General features: G+C 37.4%; 1 protein-coding gene across 1 annotated transcript in view; it reads left to right on the top strand.

Moving 5' to 3' along the window:
- The window catches only part of LOC150100406 (uncharacterized), a 621895-nt gene that overhangs the window by 553249 nt on the left and 46286 nt on the right, over nucleotides 1-22360 (top strand). Inside the window, exons 35-36 of the mRNA XM_090402392.1 lie at nucleotides 4691-4769; nucleotides 19453-19507. Of these exons, the coding sequence (XP_090258518.1) occupies nucleotides 4691-4769; nucleotides 19453-19507 (134 nt within the window). The remainder of the gene's footprint in view (nucleotides 1-4690; nucleotides 4770-19452; nucleotides 19508-22360) is intronic.

The following is a 22360-nucleotide window of genomic DNA, read 5'->3' as shown; positions in this document are numbered from 1 at the left end:
ATTTGGATAGATTGGAGGTCTGGGCTAAGGAGAATGGATATCAATTTAATGTGGCAAAATGTAAGGTTATACATTTTGGGGTGAAAAGATTAGCAGCAGTTTACTACATTGGTGGAACTGTACTCCAGGAAATTGATGAGGCACGAGATTTAGGAGTGTTGGTGGATAAGGAGTTGAAGTTTAGGGGGCACATTGCAAAAGTGGCCAAATCAGCTCATCGAATCACTTGGTTGCTGAAGAATACGTTGACAAGAAGGTTATTGTTCCTCTGTATCGAGCCTTGATAAGACCCCATTTCGACTACTGTGCCCAGATTTGGTCACCTAGGTTTCTTCTTGATGGGGAGGAGGTTGAGAGGATCCATAGGCGAGTGACCAAGATGATAGCAGGTCTGTGGAATGAACCTTATGAGAACAGGTTGAGGATTTGTGGGTTGCAAAAATTGGTTGATAGGCAGAGGAGGGAAGATATGATTGAGACATTCAAATTACTGAAGGGTTTCTATAAAATTAATTCAGAAGATATTTTTGAGAACAGGGCTGGTTTTGGGAAGACTAGGGGACATCCATGGAAACTGGGCAAAAGTGTGGTTAGTAAAGGTGTTAGAGCTGGGTTCTTTACTTTTAGAGTGGTGAATGAGTGGAATGGGCTGCCAGAGTCTGTGGTGGATGCTGTGACAGTGAATGAGTTTAAGGCGAGGTATGATAGATACTGTATGATTGTCGAATAGTTGTGATGAATATGATTTGGGGCCTCCCTCGATGAGTCTAATGACTCCTTGGAGTTGCCCGTAATAATAATAATAATAGTTCCACAAGTATCCTTTGCTTTCCATGTCAGAACTACATGATCATTATCACCAATTGGTGATAATGTTGATTTGTTGTTGGTAGTTATGTTATCTGACATTATTACTAAATCTGATACATTTTACCCATGAGTACCCTCCATCACTATCTGTATGAGATTGAGATAGTGCTACCATAAGAACTCAAGAAATAGTCTTTCTTTTCTCCCATAAGCTATTTCTTCTTTCAAATTTATATTTCAAAGATTGAAATCGCCCATAACACTTTTTTCACTAGCTAAACTAAAAATTTCTTTCTCATTTCATTCATTATTCCCAGGTCTGTAACAGATCACTCGTATGTTTAATTTACAGACATTTTCAAAATAACTCTCACTATTACCTCCTGGTTCCCAAAACTTATATGAACACAACTTGTTTGCTATCATCAGTAATACACCGCTTCTTTTTTTTTTTTTATAATTTGTAAATGGGTATAGTAAAAATACTATACCCATTAACTTCAATTCCAAACAAGATATCATTAACAGTCAACCACGTTTCTGTTATGCCTATTATCTGAAGCTTTGACCACAATAACCAATGCTATAAACTTTTCTGCTTATTCTTTATACTTCTGGCATTGGTGTACAAACAGAGGGATATTTTTTAAGCTTTTTAATTTATTTTTTAAGATATTTTTTCCCTTGATTTTCTGAGTTTCTTTAAACATTCTTTAAAGACATCTTTGCTTTTTACTTTGCAAATCATCAAATCCTCTAGCATTTTTTTTTATTTTTTAACTTTTTCCTCTACCTTTTTCCTCCCTTGTCTATCTATCCATCTCCACCAAATTCATTCAAAAAGAATGAATTTGGTGGAGATGGATAGACACTACAACTACAAGGAACTGGTACTTGAGGACTTGTTGTCTCTGTATCACAAACTTGACTGCAATATGTCCTTAAAAATACACTTGCTTTGTTCCCACTTGGATTTCTTTCAAGACAACTGCAGCATGGTCAGTGATGAGACAGTGATTGTTTTCCATCAGGAAATTGCAACAATGGAGAAATGATACCAGGGAAATTGTTCCACTTCCATGTTGGCTGACTATTGTTGGACACTTGCTAGAGATGATCCTGAGCAGCTATAGAGGCAATAGGCAAAGCAACATTGAATATAGAAGTGAACATTTACCAGTATATGTGATAAGTATATATCACTCTTTTATATAAGAAACTATTGCAGATCTCTCACAAACCATAGCCAATTTTGCATTTTCATGTTCAGCACCTTGAAATCTATAAGAAATGACTAAATTAATCTGCAGAGGTGGGGGGGGCATGACCTTTGCAAAATTTTGTTGTCTATTGAAATGTTTCTCCTTATGAGCCTTTGACTGTCATAGCGAGGTTTGAGAAATAATAATAATAACTTGATGGGAATATTTGGGTGGTCTTTGCCGCTGATGATGATGATGAGGAGGAGGAGCATTATAAGTTTTGTTTTAATAATATGTGCTCTTGTTTTAGTAATATGCTAGTCTTTTATAATAAAGTTACAAGAGCAGTAGATGAGGGAAAGGCATATACTGCTATTTTCTTGGATTTAGCAAAAGCATTTAACAGGGTTACACATGATAAGCTGATAATTAAGTTGCAGCACATGGGTTTGGATGTCAGTTTGGTCAACTGGATTCAGGATTGGCTGTCTGATAGGTATCAGAGAGTTGTGTATGGTGGAGCAGTTTCAAGGAGGCAGAGGGTTACAAGTGGGGTCCCACAGGGCTCAGTACTGGGACCTGTATTGTTTAACCTTTATATCAATGACAGTGTCAGTGGATTGCAGGGAGATATTCAGTTGTTTGTGGATGATGTGAAGCTGGGGGTTATAAGTAATAGTGCAGATGTGGTAGTTCTGCAGGAAAATTTGAATAATCTAGACAGATGGGCAAATGGATGTTTAATGCAGCAAAATGTAAGGTCTTGCGGTTTGGGACACATCGATGGGATGCTGCATACTCTATTGGAGGAGCTGTACTGGAGGAAGTAGGGCAGACAAGAGAGAGAGATCTGGAGTTGATGATTGATAAAAATTTAAACCTGAAATTCAGGGGACATATTGCAAATGTGGTGAAGGTAACACAGAGGATTGCTGCAATAATGAGAAGGATGCTGATCTGCAGAGATAAAAGAGTTATCATTCCATTGTATAAGATCCTGATCAGACTACACTTTGACTATTGTTCTCAGATTTGGTCCCCAATACTTGAAGGGGATAAATTAACTGTTGAGAGGTGGTTATAGGGTTGACACAGGGGAGTTCTTTCTTTTTGTTGAACAGCAGGAAGGAGTGATGACAAAGCTGGATAACAAAGACAGTTTCAGGACTGTACAATATTAGTTATGAGGATCGACTGAGGGAATGTGGACTGCAGAGTTTGGTGGATAGAAGAAGGAGAGGTGATATGATTGAGACTTTTAAATTGTTGAGAGGTGGTTATAGGGTTGACACTGGGGAGTTCTTTCTTTTTGTTGAACAGCAGGAAGGAGTGATGACAAGTGGCCATCCCTGGAAGTTACAAAAGGAAACTGTGAGCAAGAGGGTGAGGAGTGGTTTCTTTGCATGGAGAGTGGTTGAACTGTGGAATGCAATGCATTGCCTGATAGAGTGGTGAGAGCAAGAACGGTCAGTGCGTTTAAGGAGTGGTATGATGGACTTTGTTTCCTAGGAGGGACCTCCCTCGATGAGTCTTGATAGATGTGTTTCCTAGGAAGGACCTCCTGCTGAGTCTTTTGACTCCTTGGAAGCCTAAATAATAATAATAAATAGACTGGTAGCTTTTGTAGGCAAGAAGTGGAATTGATGTTTCATTATCATTAATGAAACATTATTTTGAAGCACAGTAGTGTAATACTGCGCACTGTATTAGTGAAACTTTACTCATTTGGTATAAGATTAAGCATCAGGTAGTGACTGTCAACAATGATCATATTTAAAAAGCAGCAAAGATCAAATAGTAGTTATTGCTGTAATAAGCAGGACACCACCAAGTAGAGAGAAGGATATAATTTCTCTGTTATACCAAGCCTTGATCAAAGCACATCTGGCCTGATATTCTCTAATGAGAAAACTTTACAGTGTTTGGAGATTATTATAATTATTACATGAACATCTCCTTAGAGTCTTCAGACTCTAAGGTAAATGTTCCATGGAAAGAGATGCATTATTAGCATTTGGTTGATAGAGGAGTAGTAATATATATATACAGTGGAGACTTATAAATTGAAGAAAGGATTCTTCATAGCATGAAGGGAGAGAGGTAGGAGAAGATCAATTGAAATGTTGTTGGAACATGGTGAATAAGACATTGCCAGAATATGATGAACACAGAGAGTGTGAATGAGTTTCAGGTGCCACATGTAAATATGTCACTCTTTGAGTTATTCCATTTACTATAAGTCTCTGACTCCATAATGGTCTGTTAACGATGCTTTTTTTTTATTAAGGAAGAGTTTCCCTCCTGATAACTTAGTTTCAGTGGTGCTTTCCTCATAAAATGTGTAGATGTCTTTAGAATACAGTAAACTAGCTTATTTTTTTGGTAATAATTAAATGGCATGAATGGTGAGAGTGGTTTAATTCAGTATCCTGCCTCCCTTGTGATGTTTCCTTCTCTTCGTGTTATCAATACTTATCACCCTCCTGGCAAGCATTCTGTATTCTTCATGCCCAATATTTGATAATTACATAAAAATTAATTTTGTTTATTATTTAATATTCGAGAATGTTCTTTAAATTCCTCATAAAAATTAATTTAATATATTGATTGATTCTCCTATGTATAACTATCTCATTATATAGAAAAATGCAGCTATGCTTTATTTTATCATTATTTAGGGCCCATCGTCGAAGGAAACTTTTCAAAAAAATTAATGCCTTTCAGTTTCCAGAAATCACTTGTGGAATACCAAAGCCTGTAAGTTGAAGTTTAATTTTTTTTTGTGTGTGTTTGTGGACATTCTTGATTCTATTTTTCATGTTGTGAAATGAAAATTCTGCTATCATTTTATGTCATATACCTTCAAGTACACAGGTACACAGGATATCACAATATCCTGTGTACTTAAATTCAATCCATCCAACTCTTGTCCATCCATAGACAGGTTGGGTCCCTAATTAGGGATTTTAGGCAGTTTAATGGAGAGAGTTTGCCTGTTTTGAGGGATGAAAAACACAAGTTTCTGGGAGAAAAACCATCCACTTCTATATAAGACTGGCTAACTCACCTTTAATTGAAAAACCCTGATAAAAGTTCTTCACACTATAGACAGAATTCAAACTATTGTTATTTCCAGCCAAAACCGCTTCATAGAAACTGACCGAGCTTTGGGAAACTCTGATATTATAGTTGTCTAACACTGTTAAGAAATCAGCTCACTATTAATTAATTTCTAGTTTGCTGCCATCACTTTTCCTTCTCAGTTTGTCTATCCATTATTTGTCATGCCTCAAATACATTCTTATAATTCTGTCTTCCAAGGGCCTGCTAACTCATCTGAGTGTGTAAATCAAAGATTGGCAACCTTTTCACACTTGTGGACAACGGTCAACTTTTATTTTTAATAATCGGGCCACAAGCATTTAATTAAGAGAAAATAGTGATTGAACAAAATACTTAAGTTATCAATTTTTAATTTATCAATCTTTAAAAAAAAAAAAACAGAAATATTTCAAGTACGAGATATAAAATAATCATGAAATGAAACTCAATGAAAAATTATTATCACATAAAAACAAAGTAATATAGTTTATGTATCATGATATGATATGTGTGTCTCCCTGCTTAATGTGCATTTTGTTCAAATGATCAGTCGAGAAAAAAAATTATTTTTTCTAAAACTCATGCCAGTAAATGCTTGTTCACAAATGTATGTGCTTCCAAATGCATCTATCATCTTCTTTTGCAAAACTGATTAATCCTTCAAAAATTTTTGGTAAGAATCAATAAATTTTTTAGATATTTTCTAATGAAAATGCATTCTTTAATGTTTGATTATATTGCAATCCCAAAACTTCCATCTGTAGTTAGTTTGGTAGATCATCAATGTGACATTAAAAGGTTCAAAAATAATAGCATTTCGATGCTATTTTTTGAAAATCAACAAATCTTATTGAAAATTGTTTGCAAATCTTCAATAATATCAACAAACGTTTCCTTTTGTATTTTCCATCCAACTGTAGATGCAGATTTGCAACATATATAATGATTTAGATTTTCTTCCATCATATTAGCCAGCAAAGGTTGGTTGATTGGTAGAGCCTCTGCTACTAATGGCTCAGCAAGAAGTTAAGCAGGTTTGAGCGCAGTTAGCAGTTGGAAGGGTGTAAATCATTCGATGCTGTTGACACACTCTCCCTCGATGAGTCTTTGGACTCCCTGGAGATGTCACATAATAATAATAATAATAATAATAAATAATAATAATAATATATTTCTTCAACAGACATAGCTTGCCTTCAAACACTTTTATTTAAAAAAAACAGTTCTGCTAGTAATATACCTTGGCCCTGCAGGTTCAAATTAAGTTCATTAAGGTAGTTGTAATGTCTACCATAAATGCAAGAGACATAATCCATTTTTTATCCAATAGTTGTGGGATAGTATTTTCTTGTTCGTCATGAAAATATCTATTTCTTCATGTAAATAAAAAAAAAGTCTTTTTAGCACAGCACCTACTTAACCATCTAACACTTGAGTAGTAGATAACATCCTCTTGAAATGTCCATAACTTCTTTTCTGGATGATAAAATTTTACAGGCCGCATGCGTAAGTATGGTCAACCTTTTATGGGCTGCCAAAAATGCATGTTTGGGCCACCAGTTGCCGACCCATGATCTAGATCATTTTGCAGCCGATTGCAGCTGATCTAGATCAGCTGCAATCACCTCTTGATTCAAAGAAAAACGCTGACCAGCGAGCAAGAGTTTTAGTTTTGGGAAGAGATAGAAGTCAGAGGTGGCCAAATCTGGGGAATAGGGTGGATGTTCCAACAATTCATAATGAAGATCCCTTAATTTTCCCATTGTCAAAATACCTTTGTGTGTATTGTCCTGATAAAAGATGAATTTTTTCTTCTGCAAATGGGTCTTTTCTCACGAATTTCTTCATCTAGTCTGGTTAAAAGATTGGAATAATATTCCTTAGTTATTATTTTATCCTTTTCAAGATAATTAATATACAGAATACCTTTAGCATCCCAAAACACCGATACCATGACCTTTCCTGCTGATGGAACCAACTTTATCTTCTTTGGCACTAAACAACTGGCTTCTGTCCACTGTTTTGACTGCTGTTTGGATTCTGGTGTATAATGGTGAATCCAAGTCTCATCTATAGTAATAAAACAATGCACAAAATCAGTTTTATTCCTTACTAAAATGCTCCAAGCACTGTTCAGAGATTTTCATGCGAGTGTGTTTTTGATCTGCTATGAGCAAGCACGGCACCCATCTTACACAAAGCTTTTTCATTTGCATTTCTTCATACAAAATATATCCTATACATTCTTTTGAAATGCCTATAAGAGTCTCAGTAATTTCACACATTTTGACTTGCCATTCATCCAGTACCATATCGTGCACTTGATCAATGATTTCTGGTGGTGTTACACTTTTCAGCAGCCCATTTCTTAATCATTGAAAATGAAGGAAAAGAGTGCCCACACATTTTTATGAACCTCGAAGGAATTTCTTTTGGTGTTAAACCTCCTTTTAAAAAAATTTTATAACTTCATGATACTTGATTTTATCCATTTCATTTCAAGGGAATATAGACAACACTTTTGCTTCCGACAGCTGTATAAAACAAACTACTTGGTAGAATGACTTGCAATTTCACGTGGATGCTTATGACAGATGTACCAACTTAGAAAAAAATCTTGCTAATAGTGTTGCTATCTATGGTCGAGGCTGAGAACTTTTCTGACCACCCTCGTATCTCTCAACATTTTAAATGTCTCAATCATGTCACCTCTCCTTCTATCTACCAAACTTTGCAATCCATATTCCCTTAGTTCATCCACATAACTAACATTGTACATTCCTGATATCATGTACCTCAGCACTCTTTTCAAAGTTAATTTATTCCCTTCAGATCCTAGGGACCAAATTTAAGCACAATAGTCCAGATGTAATCTCATCAGGGCTTTATACAATGGAATCAAAACTCTTTTATCTCTACAGGTAAGTGTCCTTCTCGGTATTGCAGCAGTCCTTTAGGTTATCTTTACAACCATTGCAATATGTTCCTTGAATTTCAGGTTTCTATCAATCATCACCCCCAAATCCCTTCTACTCCACTTCCTCTAGTAGTGTTCTTTCAACATATTATGCAGCTTCCCATTGATGTAGCCCAAACTTCAAGACTTTACATTTAGCTGAATTGAACTGATACTTCCATTCAATTGCCCATCTGTCTAGTTTATTCAAATCCTCTTGCAGGGCTGCCGCATCTGCACTATTACTAATAATCCTTTCCATCTTCACATCATTGGCAAACAAACTTGCGGAGAGCAAGGATTATGAATGATATTCTGGCTGAAATGTGTGAGGAGATGGGAGTACAGTTTGTTAATGTGTGGAATGAGTTTGAGGGACGAAGTGAGCTGTATGGGAGCGATGGACTGCATTTGAGTGGTTATGGTGTGAGTCGCTTGGAGAGACTGCTGCTGGAAGGTAGAGAAGTGAATAGAGAGAATGAATCAGATCAAGAGGGGAGTGATGTGGAAGAGCAGGAGAGTAAGACAGGAGAGATTGAAGGAGTGGAAATGAATGTGGAAGTGAGTGGTATGAGTATAGATAATGAGAGAATGGGTGTGCAAGACGAGCAGGGAAACGGGGAGGCTCAGGGTGGACAGGGATACACAGCGTGAGAAAGGTGGATGCTCCAAGAGGAGGTGAGAGAATGTGTAGGCAGGAAAGTAATGGGATGATCAGGGATCAAAAGGAAACAGATGGAATTGCAAAGGGTTCTAAAATGAAGAAGCAGAAAGGGAAATGGCCCCAGTCCAGCATGGAGAGATCACATCGAGTGAGTGGTATCAGTGGAACCAGCTGTAGATCCAGAAATGAGTTGTTGTGTTTGTATACCAATGCTAGAAGTATAAGAAACAAGGCGGATGAAATGGTTGCACTAATTGCGTCTGTGCACCCAGAGATTGTCGGAATAAGTGAGACATGGTTAGATGAGGATGACATCCTGACAGGAATAGAGATGGAAAGGTATGATGTGTTTCGTGAGGATAGAAGGGGTAAAAAGGGAGGGGGAGTGCTATTGATGATAGAGAAAGAGTTATGTCCATACAAGGTAGAGATGCAAGGGGGAAATGGGGCCAGTGGTTTTGAGGCAGTATGGTGTGAGATAGAGGTGAATAGAATCAAATACTTGGTGGGATGTTGTTATAGACCTGGTAATGTGGATGGTGGTGATAGTGAAATGTATAGTCAAATAAGCCAAGCAAATAAGAAAAGGGTGATCATTATGGGTGATTTTAATTATGGCAATATAGACTGGAATGAAGAGATAGCAACTGGAAGTAAAGAAAATGAGTTTCTTGAGTTTTTGAGGGATAACTACCTCAGACAGTATGTAACAGAGGGCACAAGAGGATTAAGGGTCTTGGATTTGGTCATCTCATCGGAGGATGTAATTATCAATGAGGTATCAAATCATCCACCAATTGGTGAAAGTGACCATGAGGTGATTACTTGGGTGGTTGCCAGCAGTGCAAGGACCCCTGTGAAAAAAGGGTATATGTGGAACTACAAGGGGGGTGATTATGAAGAGCTCAGGAGACAGCTTGCAGGTGTAGCATGGAATGAGGAGTTAGCTGGAAAAGAGATCAATGCAGCTTGGGGGATTTTCAAAAAATATTTAGTGGATGCAATGTCTAAATGTATACCACGGGTGAGAAGGTTAAATAAGTTAGGTGTGAGATGGATGAATAAAGAGATTAAGCATGCAATACAGAGAAAAAGGGCATTGTGGAGGCAGCATAAGAGAAGTGGAAGTAACCAATTTCATGAGTTCTACAAAGACCAGGCAAGGAGAGTGACTTGGTTGGTGAGAGTAGCTAAAGAGAGGTATGAACAGCAGTTAGCTAATGAAGCTAAAAAGAATCCTAGGGAGTTCTTTCGATATGTAGCCAGCAAAAGAAAGAATGATTATGGAAGGATGACATTGATTGGAGGAAATGGTATAAAGACAGCTGTTGCAGAATGTGTGGTGGAGATACTTAATGAGCAGTTCATAAAGATCTTTCAATCTTGTGAATGTGAATTCATGGAGAGATTAAGAGCAGTTGATGATGGGGAGGAGAGACTGACTGTAAGTGAGCAAGAGGTGTTTGGGGAGTTGAGTAAACTAGATGTAAATAAGGCTGTGGGACTTGATAATATATCACCGCGTATTCTGAAGGAATGTGCCAGAGAGTTGACACCTGCCTTGACATATTTTTTTAATATGAGTCTTGCACTTGGTCAAGTCCCTAAAGAGTGGAAGGAGGGCAAGATTGTGCCACTTCATAAAGGAGGTGATCGAACTCAAGCATCAAACTATAGGCCTATCTGTGTGTCGGGTGTTGTGGTTAAGTTGTTGGAGAAGCTTGTGAGAGCTAGAATCCAGAGTTGGGTTGACAACAATGGTATAATCTTTGATGGACAGCATGGATTTGCTAAAGGGAGGTCGTGTTTTAGTAATCTACTTACTTATTACAATAAAGTGACTGCTTCCTTGGACAGAGGAGAAGGATACACAGTAATATACTTGGATTTCGCAAAAGCTTTTGATAGAGTGCCTCATGATAAGTTGACAGTCAAACTAGAGCAGATGGGGTTGGATATTAGATTAGTGCATTGGATTGGAGACTGGCTATCTGATAGGTATCAACAAGTTGTGTATGGGGGTGCAATATCCAGGAAAAGGAAAGTCACTAGTGGAGTGCCTCAGGGATCTGTTTTAGGGCCATTACTATTTAACTTGTATATTAATGATATTGGCGAAGATTTGGATGGAGATATTCAGTTGTTTGCAGATGATGCAAAGTTGGGAAGAACCATAAAGAGTAGTGAAGATGTTGTGGCCTTGCAAGAAGACTTGAATAAATTGAGTGATTGGGCAAGCAAATGGGGGTGTGAGTTCAATGTTGCAAAATGTAAGGTTTTAAAATTTGGAAAACAAAGATGGGATGCAGAATTTATGCTTGGTAAGAATATATTGTTGGAAGTAGAGGAAATAAGAGATCTGGGAGTGATAGTGGATAAGGATCTAAAATTTAGGGGTCACATCGCCAAAATTGTGAAGACAACACAAAGACTTCTGGGAATGATGAGGAGGACACTGACGTGTAGAAGTAGGGAGATTCTTGTTCCATTGTATAAGGCTTTGATTAGGCCACACATGGACTATTGTGCCCAGATTTGGTCACCTGGTTTTCAGAAGGATGAGGAGATGTTGGAAAGGGTCCAAAGGCGACTGACTAAGGTAGTTTCTGACCTCTGGAATGTCGAGTATGAGGAAAGATTGAAAAGATGTAATTTGCAGAGACTAGTGGAGAGAAGGAAGAGGGGAGATATGATAGAGACCTACAAGTTGGTAAGGGGTTGCTATAGGATCAATGGTGGAGAAGTTCTACAGCGAATAGTGGGAGATCAGGGGAGAACCAGAGGTCATCCCTGGAAACTGTATAAAGAGGGTGTGAGTAGGGGAGTGAGAGGCAGGTTTTTTTCGTGCAGAGTTGTGAATGATTGGAATGCCTTGCCTGAGAGTGTGGTGTCTGCAAGGAGTTTGAATGTGTTTAAGACCCGGTATGATGAGATGTGTGTGAGATAAAAGGACCTCCTAGATGAGTCTTTGACTCCATGAGGTCTTGTTTAATAATAATAATAATAATAATTGGATATCTCCCCTTCAGCCTGTTGACAGTGTCATTGATATAAAGATATAAAAGTTAAACAATAAAGATTAGAGTAATGAGCCCTATTGTAACCTTCTGCATCCTTGATAGTAACAAAGTGGTAACAAATCCTTGCTAACTCTTACAGATAATATACCTCTCATCTTCCCATGATGTAAATGTTCCCTCACTAATCTTTCCAAAATCTTAACAACTACTTATAAAATACAAGCTAGTCTATAGTTCGACACTTCCATTCTATTAACACCCTTATACAGCTCCCTCATACAGCTCTCTGATACCTATCAGACAGCCAATCTCCAATCCAATTCACTAACCTGCCATCCAAACCTATGTGCTGGAACTTAAACATCAGCTTATGATATGGCACCCTGTCAAATGCCTTTGCAAAATTTGAGGAAATAGCAGAATATGCTTTCCCTCATCAACCGATCTTGTCAATTTATTATAAAAGGCAATCAGATTATTCAAACAAGAGCATCCCTTAACAAATCCATGCTGACTCTTACAGATAATATAACTCTCATCTTCCCATACTGTAAATGATCCCTCACTAATTTTTCCAAAATCTCAACAACTACTGATGAAATACAAGTTAGTCTATAGTGACACTTCCATTCTATTACCACCCATATACAATGGCACTATCTTACCCTTCTTCCACTTGTTGGATGCCTTTCCCATGGTCAGACTCTCATTGAAAAGCTCTCTCCTACTTGAACCTGTCCCATCCCTCTAGTATTATTATTATTATTATTATTATTACGGGCGACTCCAGGGAGTCCTTACACTCATCGAGGGAGGCCCTAAACATCATGTCCACACAACTATTCGACATTCTCACAGTATCTATCGTACCTTGCCTTGAACTCACTCACTGCCATAGCACTCACAACAGACTCTGTCAGCTTATTCCACTCATTTACCACTCTTAAAGTAAAGAACCCAGCTCTAACACCCTTACTAACAACACTCATGCCCAGCTTCCATAGATGTCCCCTAGTCCTCCCACTACAAGTCCTGATCTCAAAAATATCCTCTGAATTAATCCTATAGAAACCCTTCAGCAATTTGAATGTCTCAATCATATCTCCCCTTTTCTGCCTATCAACCAATTTCTGCAACCCACAAATCTTCAACCTGTTCTCATAAGGTTCATTCCATAGACCTGCTATCATCTTGGTCACTTGTCTCTGGATCCTCTCCACCTCCTCCCCATCAAGAAGAAACCTAGGTGACCAAATCTGGACACAGTAGTTGAGATGAGGTCTTATCAAGGCTCGGTACAGAGGAACAATAACTTGCTTGTCTCTGCTCGTCAAAGTATTTTTCGACAACCAAGTGAGTTGATGAACTGATTTAGCCACTTTTGCAATGTGCCTCCTAAATTTCAGCTCCTTATCCACCAACACTCCCAAGTCCCTGGGATTGTTGGTGGACAGGGAGCTAAAAGTATACCACATTGGTGGCATACAGTTCCACCAATGTGGTATACTAATCTTTTCATCCCAAAATGCATAACCTTACATTTTGTCACATTAAATTGACATCTATTCTCCTTAGCCCAGAACTCCAATCTATCCAAATCATCCTGCAAGATTTTGACATCTTCTGCATTCACTATTGTCCTACCCAACTTTGCATCATCAGCAAACAAATGAACTGTTCCTTTTAGATCCTTCCTTATATCGTTAATGAACAAATTAAACAGCAGTGGTCCAAGAACAGAACCCTGCAGCACACCACTAGTCACAGGCGGTCTTTTGGACTCTACTCCTGAACAAACTATTCTCTGATATCTCTCCATCAACCACCCACCTATCCATCTCACCAACCCTATATCCATTCCCATATGTTGTAGTTTACGGATTAGAATTCCATGTGGTATCCTATCAAAGGCTTTAGCCAGCTCCAGCAGTATCACTGTAAACCCATTACCTTTATCCAGTACCATTACTCCCATTTTTATCCAACAATGTAATTTTTCTGCTTGCAGATGCTTTTCCGATCATTCAAGATCATGTTTTGTCCTGTGAAAGACTCACCGTAAACATGTTACTTCTCCTGTTATGTCCACCTGGCCATTTTCCTCAACTTTCACTTTATCTTGTCGCATTTCTGTTTTCTGTTATCTTTCTTCCAGCCATTCATATTTTGTTTACCTTCACTCAATTCAAGTAAATTCCAGTTTTGTGCCTTTTGTCACTAGCATTCACTACTGTTATCTTGCTTCTGGAAGCAAGATAACAGAGTTTATATGGTTTAAACCATCACATAGAAATGAAAATATCTGCAAATATACAGCTGTAAAAGTTATTAGTATCAAGTAACTAAACTCAGTTTATCAAAACCTACTTACCCAACAATGATACAAAAGTGATTGGTCAACTTTTCAGTGATTTCAGTTAAAAAGTCACTCTCACTCTAAATGATTCCACTTTAATTGATATGTATGCAAATCAAAAAGCAAGAAAAATTATTTTTAATTTGATCAATTATTCTTTTGCTTGAGTCAAGTGTTATAAAGAATAATTTTTGAATTTCTAAAGAATTTGCATACTTTTAGTGGACATTCTCTCGAAAGTAACAAAAGTCATAAAGCTACACCATTAACAAAATATTGTCATAGGTAACTATAAAAACAGTACTAAAATTAATTGTTTATTTGTTCAAAGGATAGAAAATTCAAGTTTGTGCACCATTTCAGGAATGAAATGGAGCCTCCATAGCTCAGCTGGTATAGACAAAGCCTTTTGGTTGGAAAGACTTGGGTTTGATTCCCCTCTATGACAGAAGGAATCTTTATCAAGGTGTTTTTGACTAAAGGTGGGTTAGCCGGTCTCATATGGAGATGGAGGGTTTTTCTCCCAGAAACTCAGGTTTATTAGCCCTCAAAACAGGCAAACCAGCACTCTTAGACATAGAACACTTCAGAGAATGATGGTCGCCCGCATATATATATATATATATATATATATATATGCTCTACCGTCAATCCAAAACATCCTACCAACACCGTAATCAACTTTTCTTCAGTCATCCTGAAGTCTGAAGCACTCAACGCACTTTCACTTGGCCACAACTTTGCCATTGCTCCCAGAAAAATACCTAGTGAGGATATTATGATCCAGATCGAACGCAGAATCCACCACCTTCCACATCAATTCGCCAACAGTGTAAGACTGGATGTAGCTTGTGTCCTCTCCAAAGCAAGACCACCAAAAACCAACATATCCAACAAGGAATATAAAGCTCTATAGGAAATGAGGAATAATAAAGAATTAGTTATCACCAAAGTGGATAAGGGAAATGCAACTGTAGTACCTAACCAAAAGGAGACTACACACAATAATGGAGTCTCCTTTTGGAGACTACATTTTTTGTGTAAGTAAGCTTAATGCTCTTCTATTAGATCAGGCTACTTACCTCCCTATCGAATACAATCCCACCAACTCACAAATTAGAAAACTTCACAGGCTCCTTAAGAAAGTCACTTCTTGGCCTGTAGAAGTTACCAACAGATTAAAGCCGTTTAACTCTATACCCCCCCCTCGTATTTACGGACTCCCAAAAATACATAAAGAAAATGTGCCACTATACTGGCAACACACCATCACACATAAAAAACTCAGTCCACTTAAAAGCCAGCATAGAAAACCTTACACTCCAACATACTGACATAATGGTCAGCTTTGACATCTCCTCCTTTTTCACAAATGTCCCACTCAAGAAAACTTTAGAGCTAATCCAAGCTAAATTTTCTCCCAATATCTCAGCCCTATTTCAGTTCACAATGAACTCAGGCTATTTCATTTGGCAGGGAAAATTCTACAAACAAATCGAGGGGACAGCCATGGGTTCACCACTCTCCCCACCCTTGGCCAATTTCTTTATGGAGACCTTTGAAGAAAAAAGCCTTAGCCTCTGTCCCACAAAAAACCAACCATATGGCTTCGCTACGTTGATGATGTGTTCGCTATTTGGCCACATGGCTCTGAAACACTCCTCTCTTTCTTAACACACTTAAACAACCAACACCCCAGAATCAAGTTCACCCTAGAAAAAGAGGAAAACAACAGCCTCCCTTTCCTAGACACACTAGTCACCCGCCAGCCTGATGGAACCTTGGTTTTTGCAGTTTATAGAAACCCACCCATACAGGCAGATACATTCACCAACAATCCTCCCCCCCACAACAATATGGAGTGGTGAAAAACACTATACAACAGGGCTAAACTAATCTGTTCTAACGACATGGCCCTAAACACTGAACTAAATCATATCCTCAACACTTTCTCAGCCAATGACTACCCCCCCCCCAAAAAAAATCCAAAAAATATTAAAACCTACAAACCACAGCCCTCCTCCTCTTCCCCTCCACAACAACGATTACTCTAAATCCATCACCATTCCGTACATCCGAGGCACCTCGGAAAAAATTACCAAAATCTTAAAAAAAATGACCTGACCTCCTGTTACAGGCCATGCAGAAAATTGGCATCCCTTAGCCACTCGCTAAAGACCAACCACTTTCCCTAGACCTACCTGATGTATACCAGGTCCCTTGCAGCTGTAAACTGTCTTACTTTGGCCAAATAGGCAGGACAGCGAATATCAGAATTTCTGAACTCAAGGACTACATCCGTTTTCATAAGTACAGGCATTCTGGTCTTGCAGACCATGCTCTGGATACATGCCACAGAACACGGTGGAAGAAAACAGTAATACACCATAGCAAATACAAATTCGAAAGACTATTTATGGAATCAGCCTCATCCCTAAGAAACTCTCCAAACCTCAACAAATTTGGTTGTATGCGACTGCCCCAAATTTGGGAGGCTTACATCAGCAGTAAGCTCATGTAAGCATTATTTAGCCTGCTAGAGGGCACCATCAGAATATAAGTAATGCTTACATCAGCAGTAAGCAGATGTAAGCATTACTTAGCCTTAGAGGGCACCATCAGGACTTTTAGGAAAACAATAGCTTCATCTCTTCATTCTCAGTTACTGTGTTGTATTGCCTACGTGCACGTGCCTTTTTTTGTAAGTTCCTTTTGAAGATGGCAACATGATGGTGCCGAAATAACGGAAATATTTATTAAAGTGTAATTTAATTTATATTCGTATCTATGTTGTTCAATTCCTTAAGTGATTTAGTAATATACATATATATATATACACACACACACACACACACACACACAACAGAAGAAACTAATGGCGCAACCTGTTGTATCTTTTTGTTGTTGAAAGCGGCAACAACAGCCTTCATTAGTGGCTGAAGGATCATTTGTGTCAACTGTTAATGACATCTGTTTCATTAGAAGCTGAGTTATAGTGACAGTGTGCTTTGACGAACGGTCGGAAAATGAGTTTCAAACAGAGAGCTGCGATTGACTTTTGTGTTAAACTTGGTACAAGTTTTATCAAATGCATCAAATGCTTCAAAAAGCATATGGTGATAAATGCTTACTCCATGCTCAAGTTTACGAGTGGTTTATGCGATTTAAAATGGTCGTGAGACACTTGAGGACAACAAAAAGCTGGAGTGAGAAAGTTAACATCCAAAAAGTATGTGATTTCATCAAACAAAACCCGAAATTGTCCATGAGATTGATTGAAGATGAATTGGCATTCCAAAATCAAGAGTTTGGGCCTTCGTAAATTCAATTCAATTTGCGATTTGTTCCCCACAAGTTGACCAACAACCAAAAAATGTATCGAATTGAGCACTGCAAGGACCTCATTAAAACTCGTAAGGACTCGACCTTCCTTGAAACGATCGTTACTAGTGACGAAACGTGGTGTTTTGAGTATGAACAGAGTGCTGAATGGAGACCACCAGAAGGGGGGGGCATCCGAAAAAAGTCGCTTGGAGACTTTTTTTCAGGATGAATCAAATTCTGAATCAGGATTTGATTCAGGCAGCTGGTCACTTTTGCACAATAATGCACCATCTCATCGTTCGAACATTGTGAGACAGTTTTGAACAAAAACCATGTGACTTCTTTCTCTTCCCCTGACTTTATTTGCTGATGAAAGGAAAGCAATACGACACCATTGAAAACTTTCAAGCGGCAGTAACCACGACTCTCAACAGTATCCCAAAACTGATATAAAAAAACTCATTTAATGAATTAATTGACTGTGCCAAATGCTGTATCGAAGCTGGGGAGAGGGAGGGAGAGTATATTGATTGAAATAAATGATTTGAATATCTTCTTGTTAAAATAAAATTGAAATTCAATATTTAAATTAGGACACAGCAGATTAGTGCCTGAACAAATAATCAGAGTTGAGTTGTCAGTTCAAACTTCGAAATAAAACTCACCATTGACTGTTTGGCCAGGAGGAACGAATTCTTTGTGGATAATGCCCTTGGAATCATAGAAACAAATCAGCATTATCTTTACTTTTGACTTCTCCAAGCGACTTTTTTTCGGATGCCCCTCTTCTGGTGGTCTCCTCTCAGCACTCTGGCACTTTGTTTTTGACTCGTACTCAAAACACCACGTTTCGTCACCAGTAACGATTGTTTCAAGGAAGTTTGAGTCCTTGTGAGCAGTTTTAATAAGGTCCTTGTAGTGCTCAATTCAATACATTTTTTGGTTGTCGGTCAACTTGTGGGAAACAAATCGCGAATTGAATTGAATTTACAAAAGCCCAAACTCTTGGTCAAAATGTTGTGCACAGTTGATTTTGGAATCCCAATTCATCTTCAATCAATCTTCAAGGATGATTTTGGGTTTTGTTTGATGAAATCATGCATTTTTTGGATGTTAATTTCGCTCACTCCAGCTTTTTGTTGTCCTCAAGCATCTCACAACCATTTTGAAATCGCATAAATCACTCGTAAATTTGAGTATGGGGTAAGCAATTATTACTGTATGCTTTTTGAAGCATTTGATGTGTTTTGGTAAAACTTTTACCAAGTTTAACACAAAAGTCAATCGCAGCTCTCTGTTTGAAACTCATTTTCCAAACGGTCGGAAAACTACCAGAAACAAATGCAATATTCAGGGATTGAATTTCAATCCCAAGTATGAGACCACTACCTACATACTGGAAGTCTACAATTATTTGAAAAGTTCTATTTTGTTCTCTAGACACCAAGATTTCTTGATTAGCTATCGTTTAGCTCTTCCCCCCCCACCCCCAATTTTTCTAATACACAGTGGCTGAGATAGGTTTACAACCTTACATAGAAAATATAAATGTATCCCTCACTCTCCTTTTTAAGCCAAATATCTGTTCTTTACTCCCTTGCACACACACACACACACACACACACCAATCCATGTATAGATTATAATGAAAAAAAAATTTGAAATTTAATTTTGCTAATGTGCATTTTTGATATGCATTTAGAAAATTCATACCATAGAACTTTTTTATTTTTTTTATTTGCATAGTTTATATGAATTAAGCAAATTTTTTATGAACTTTTTTGTTTATGAATAATAAAATAGAAATAGTGCAAAATATCATTTGTTTTGCATGCTAAAATGAATCAAATGTTCATTAAGTTTCATTTTATGTTGTTTATTAAAATAATCTTTATTTGTTAGTAATTTTAAAACAATAATTTTATTTTTATTAACAAATTAAATTAAAATTACTTTTCTTTGTTTAAAACTATTAGTTTTAGCATTGGTTTTATTTTGTTTTATTCTGTGGTTGACAGATTTCAAGTGAGCAACTTAGCTGCAACATTGATACATCTGTCACTTTCATCAAAGGCAAGTATAATATGTTTGAAATAACCACTTGCAATATGTTCAGTATATTTTTCTTTATTGATATTTAAAATATAATCAATAAATGAAAACAGTCACAATTCTTTTAACTGTCCTGTTTATTTTATGAACTAATTGTTTGCAATCAGCAGTTCTGCTCTTCTATTCTTCTATAATTTTATAGAAGAATAGAAGAGAATTTTATAGATAACCGTTTCATGAATAGTTTTTTCATTATTATCATTAATTAGCTGGCAAACTAATAAGATACAGTAAAGGTGCAACTTCGACTGGCTAAATCCGTGGCTGGCCCCGACCTGCAATTGCGAGGTGCCAGACTCCATCAATGACTGCTAATGTTAAGGGAGGCCAAGGTTGGCTAGTGCATGGCCATGTCATACTTCACATACATCTCAACCCAAATGCCTTTAGGTTCTTGATGTGGGATGATGACTGAATGCCTCTAAATCAGAATTCAGCCTAGCCACTGCAACAATACCATTTGTACCTCATGCATTGAAAGGCAGTACTTGCTGGTGTGTTGCTTTTATACTGTTACGGTGCAATCACTTTGGTGAGGAAGCCACTAGAACTTCCTACACTGCACCATTCAGGTGTCACATGCAGGTACCAAATCATTCGGAGACTATTCCTATCCACCCATTCCTGGATTTTATCTTTAACCAACTTTTTCCAATACTTTAATCACCACCACTCCTGAGATACTAATTGGGCTCTAATTTGCTACTTCTGTCTTGGAGCTACCTTTATGTAGTGGAACAAGATTGTCCTCTTTCCACCCTCTTGGAAACTTGCCAGAGCTGACACTTAGATTAAATAGCTTTGCCAGAGTTACTGCCAATCCTCTTAGACATTCTTGTAGCACATGGACTGACATGCCATCCATTCACCCTGTTGTATTCAAGTTGATATTTTGAAATATTCTAAGCACTTCCAGTTCATCTACCTCAATTCTCACATCAACAGGACTTGAAAAATCACTTGTCTGCTCATTCTTGATGAGTGAGAATTTTGATTGCATTAATGCAATATTTTGCCAAAAATTTGGGAGACTGTTATCTTAAGATTGACTCCTACATAGCTGTAATATTTCTTTTTTTTACAATGCTAGAGGATGCCAAATTAGGACTTTAGATTTTTTTGTTTATTACAATTTGAATTGTTTCACTTAATCATTGTCACATATAAATTGTAATATGCTGCTTTGTGCTCTGAAGATGCTAATTTGAAATTCAATGAAATATAGGCCAATTAATAAATGCCTTTTTTTTATAAAATAGTTTGTTTGGCATTGTTAATATCGTTAAAATAAGTTATGATTAAAAATGTCTCCATGCACTTTTATATTTGTTTCCTTCTAACTTGAATGATAATGATGAACATGGGAATAATTTCATCAGGGTGTTGTAGGAAACAGTGATATCTGATAAGTTGGAATTTGCAAATATGCTTTGCTGATTTTTAATCAAAGAAACCAACGATGCCAGTGGTAAGCATAAAATTTCAGTGAAGACTTTAAACTGTAAACAACTTTACATATCTTATAGGTCTTATAGGTATATATGAAATATTTGGTTCCTGAAAAACTGGAGAATAATAAGACAATTTTAAGTCTTCTTTGAATGCTGCACACTGAAATTAATTAGACACACTGACTTTTGCTTCAAAGCAAAACAAAAATTTTCACTTTGTTGCTTAGTGTAACTTTATCCCGACACAGTATGCCACTATGTAATTATCATAATTTTCCATACAGGATAACACAAATGTACAATGTGATTAAATTCAGGTAACTCTGTAGCAGGGTTTTTTAATCCTTTGAACTCCTTGGAGATGTCATGTGTTAATAATAATAATAATTTTACATAGGGTTACAGTACCGATAATCCTGTTTGCATAGCTTTCTATTTGTGTGTAGAGGCTTAAGTGCTGTGAAGACATCATGTTGGAGGCTTAATGGATTTTTTACAACACTCAGAAAGGATTAAAAAAGAATTTAATACTTCCTGTCTGACAGTGATATTGGACCAGTTTATTCATTTTCTGTTGAAAGTTTATTTTTCATTTGGTTAGACTATAATAAATTTAATTTAATCCTTTATCCAAGTGTGAGCAAACAAAGTTTGCACCTGAAAATATCTTCAGGACTGGAGTTAGGTAGTACAACACCAGGCAACTTGCAACAAAGGTGGAGCAAGCTAGCATCACTCCTATCTCAGTATCTCCCATAAGGCAAAACACATCTCCTTACGGATATGTATAATGTTATGCATTAAGGGAAAGGCCACTACCCAGACTAGTTTCGAGGTCTCTTCCTTTATTGAGGTCTCTTCAGTGGGAGCCAGGGCAGAGGTGGAGATACCAGGCAGAAGCAATGGCAGGTCATCTTTACCTATAGGAGTTGCCAAACAGTGTGCCACCTTTTTTATTAAATTACTCTGGGTTTAGAGAAAGATGTTGAAAGTTTATTTTTCACTTGGTTAGACTATAATAAATTTAGTTTCACACTTTATCCAAGTGTGAGCAAACAAAGTTTGCACCTGAAAATATCTTCAGGACTGGGGTTAGGTAGTACAACACCGAGCGAGTTCCCAGTGTTGTACTACCTAACCCCAGTCCTGAAGATATTTTCAGGAGCAAACATTGTTTGCTCACACTTGGATAAAGGATTAAACTAAATTAATTATATTCATTTTCTGAGATGAGATTCATTAGTTTGTTGAACCATACTTAACATTTTTTACCTTACTGACTTTCACCCCCATCCTTTTTCACATTCTGTTTCCATTCAACACTCATTTGCTTCAGTCTCTTTTTTGGTTTCACTAGCCGAGC

Source organism: Typopeltis vanoorti, chromosome 13 (assembly GCF_054136105.1).
Source record: "Typopeltis vanoorti isolate ZY-2024b chromosome 13, IOZ_Tvanoo_1.0, whole genome shotgun sequence".
In the NCBI taxonomy this organism is placed as follows: domain Eukaryota; kingdom Metazoa; phylum Arthropoda; class Arachnida; order Uropygi; family Thelyphonidae; genus Typopeltis; species Typopeltis vanoorti.
Note: the sequence above shows the minus strand (reverse complement) of the source record. Positions and strands in the feature narration are given on the sequence as shown.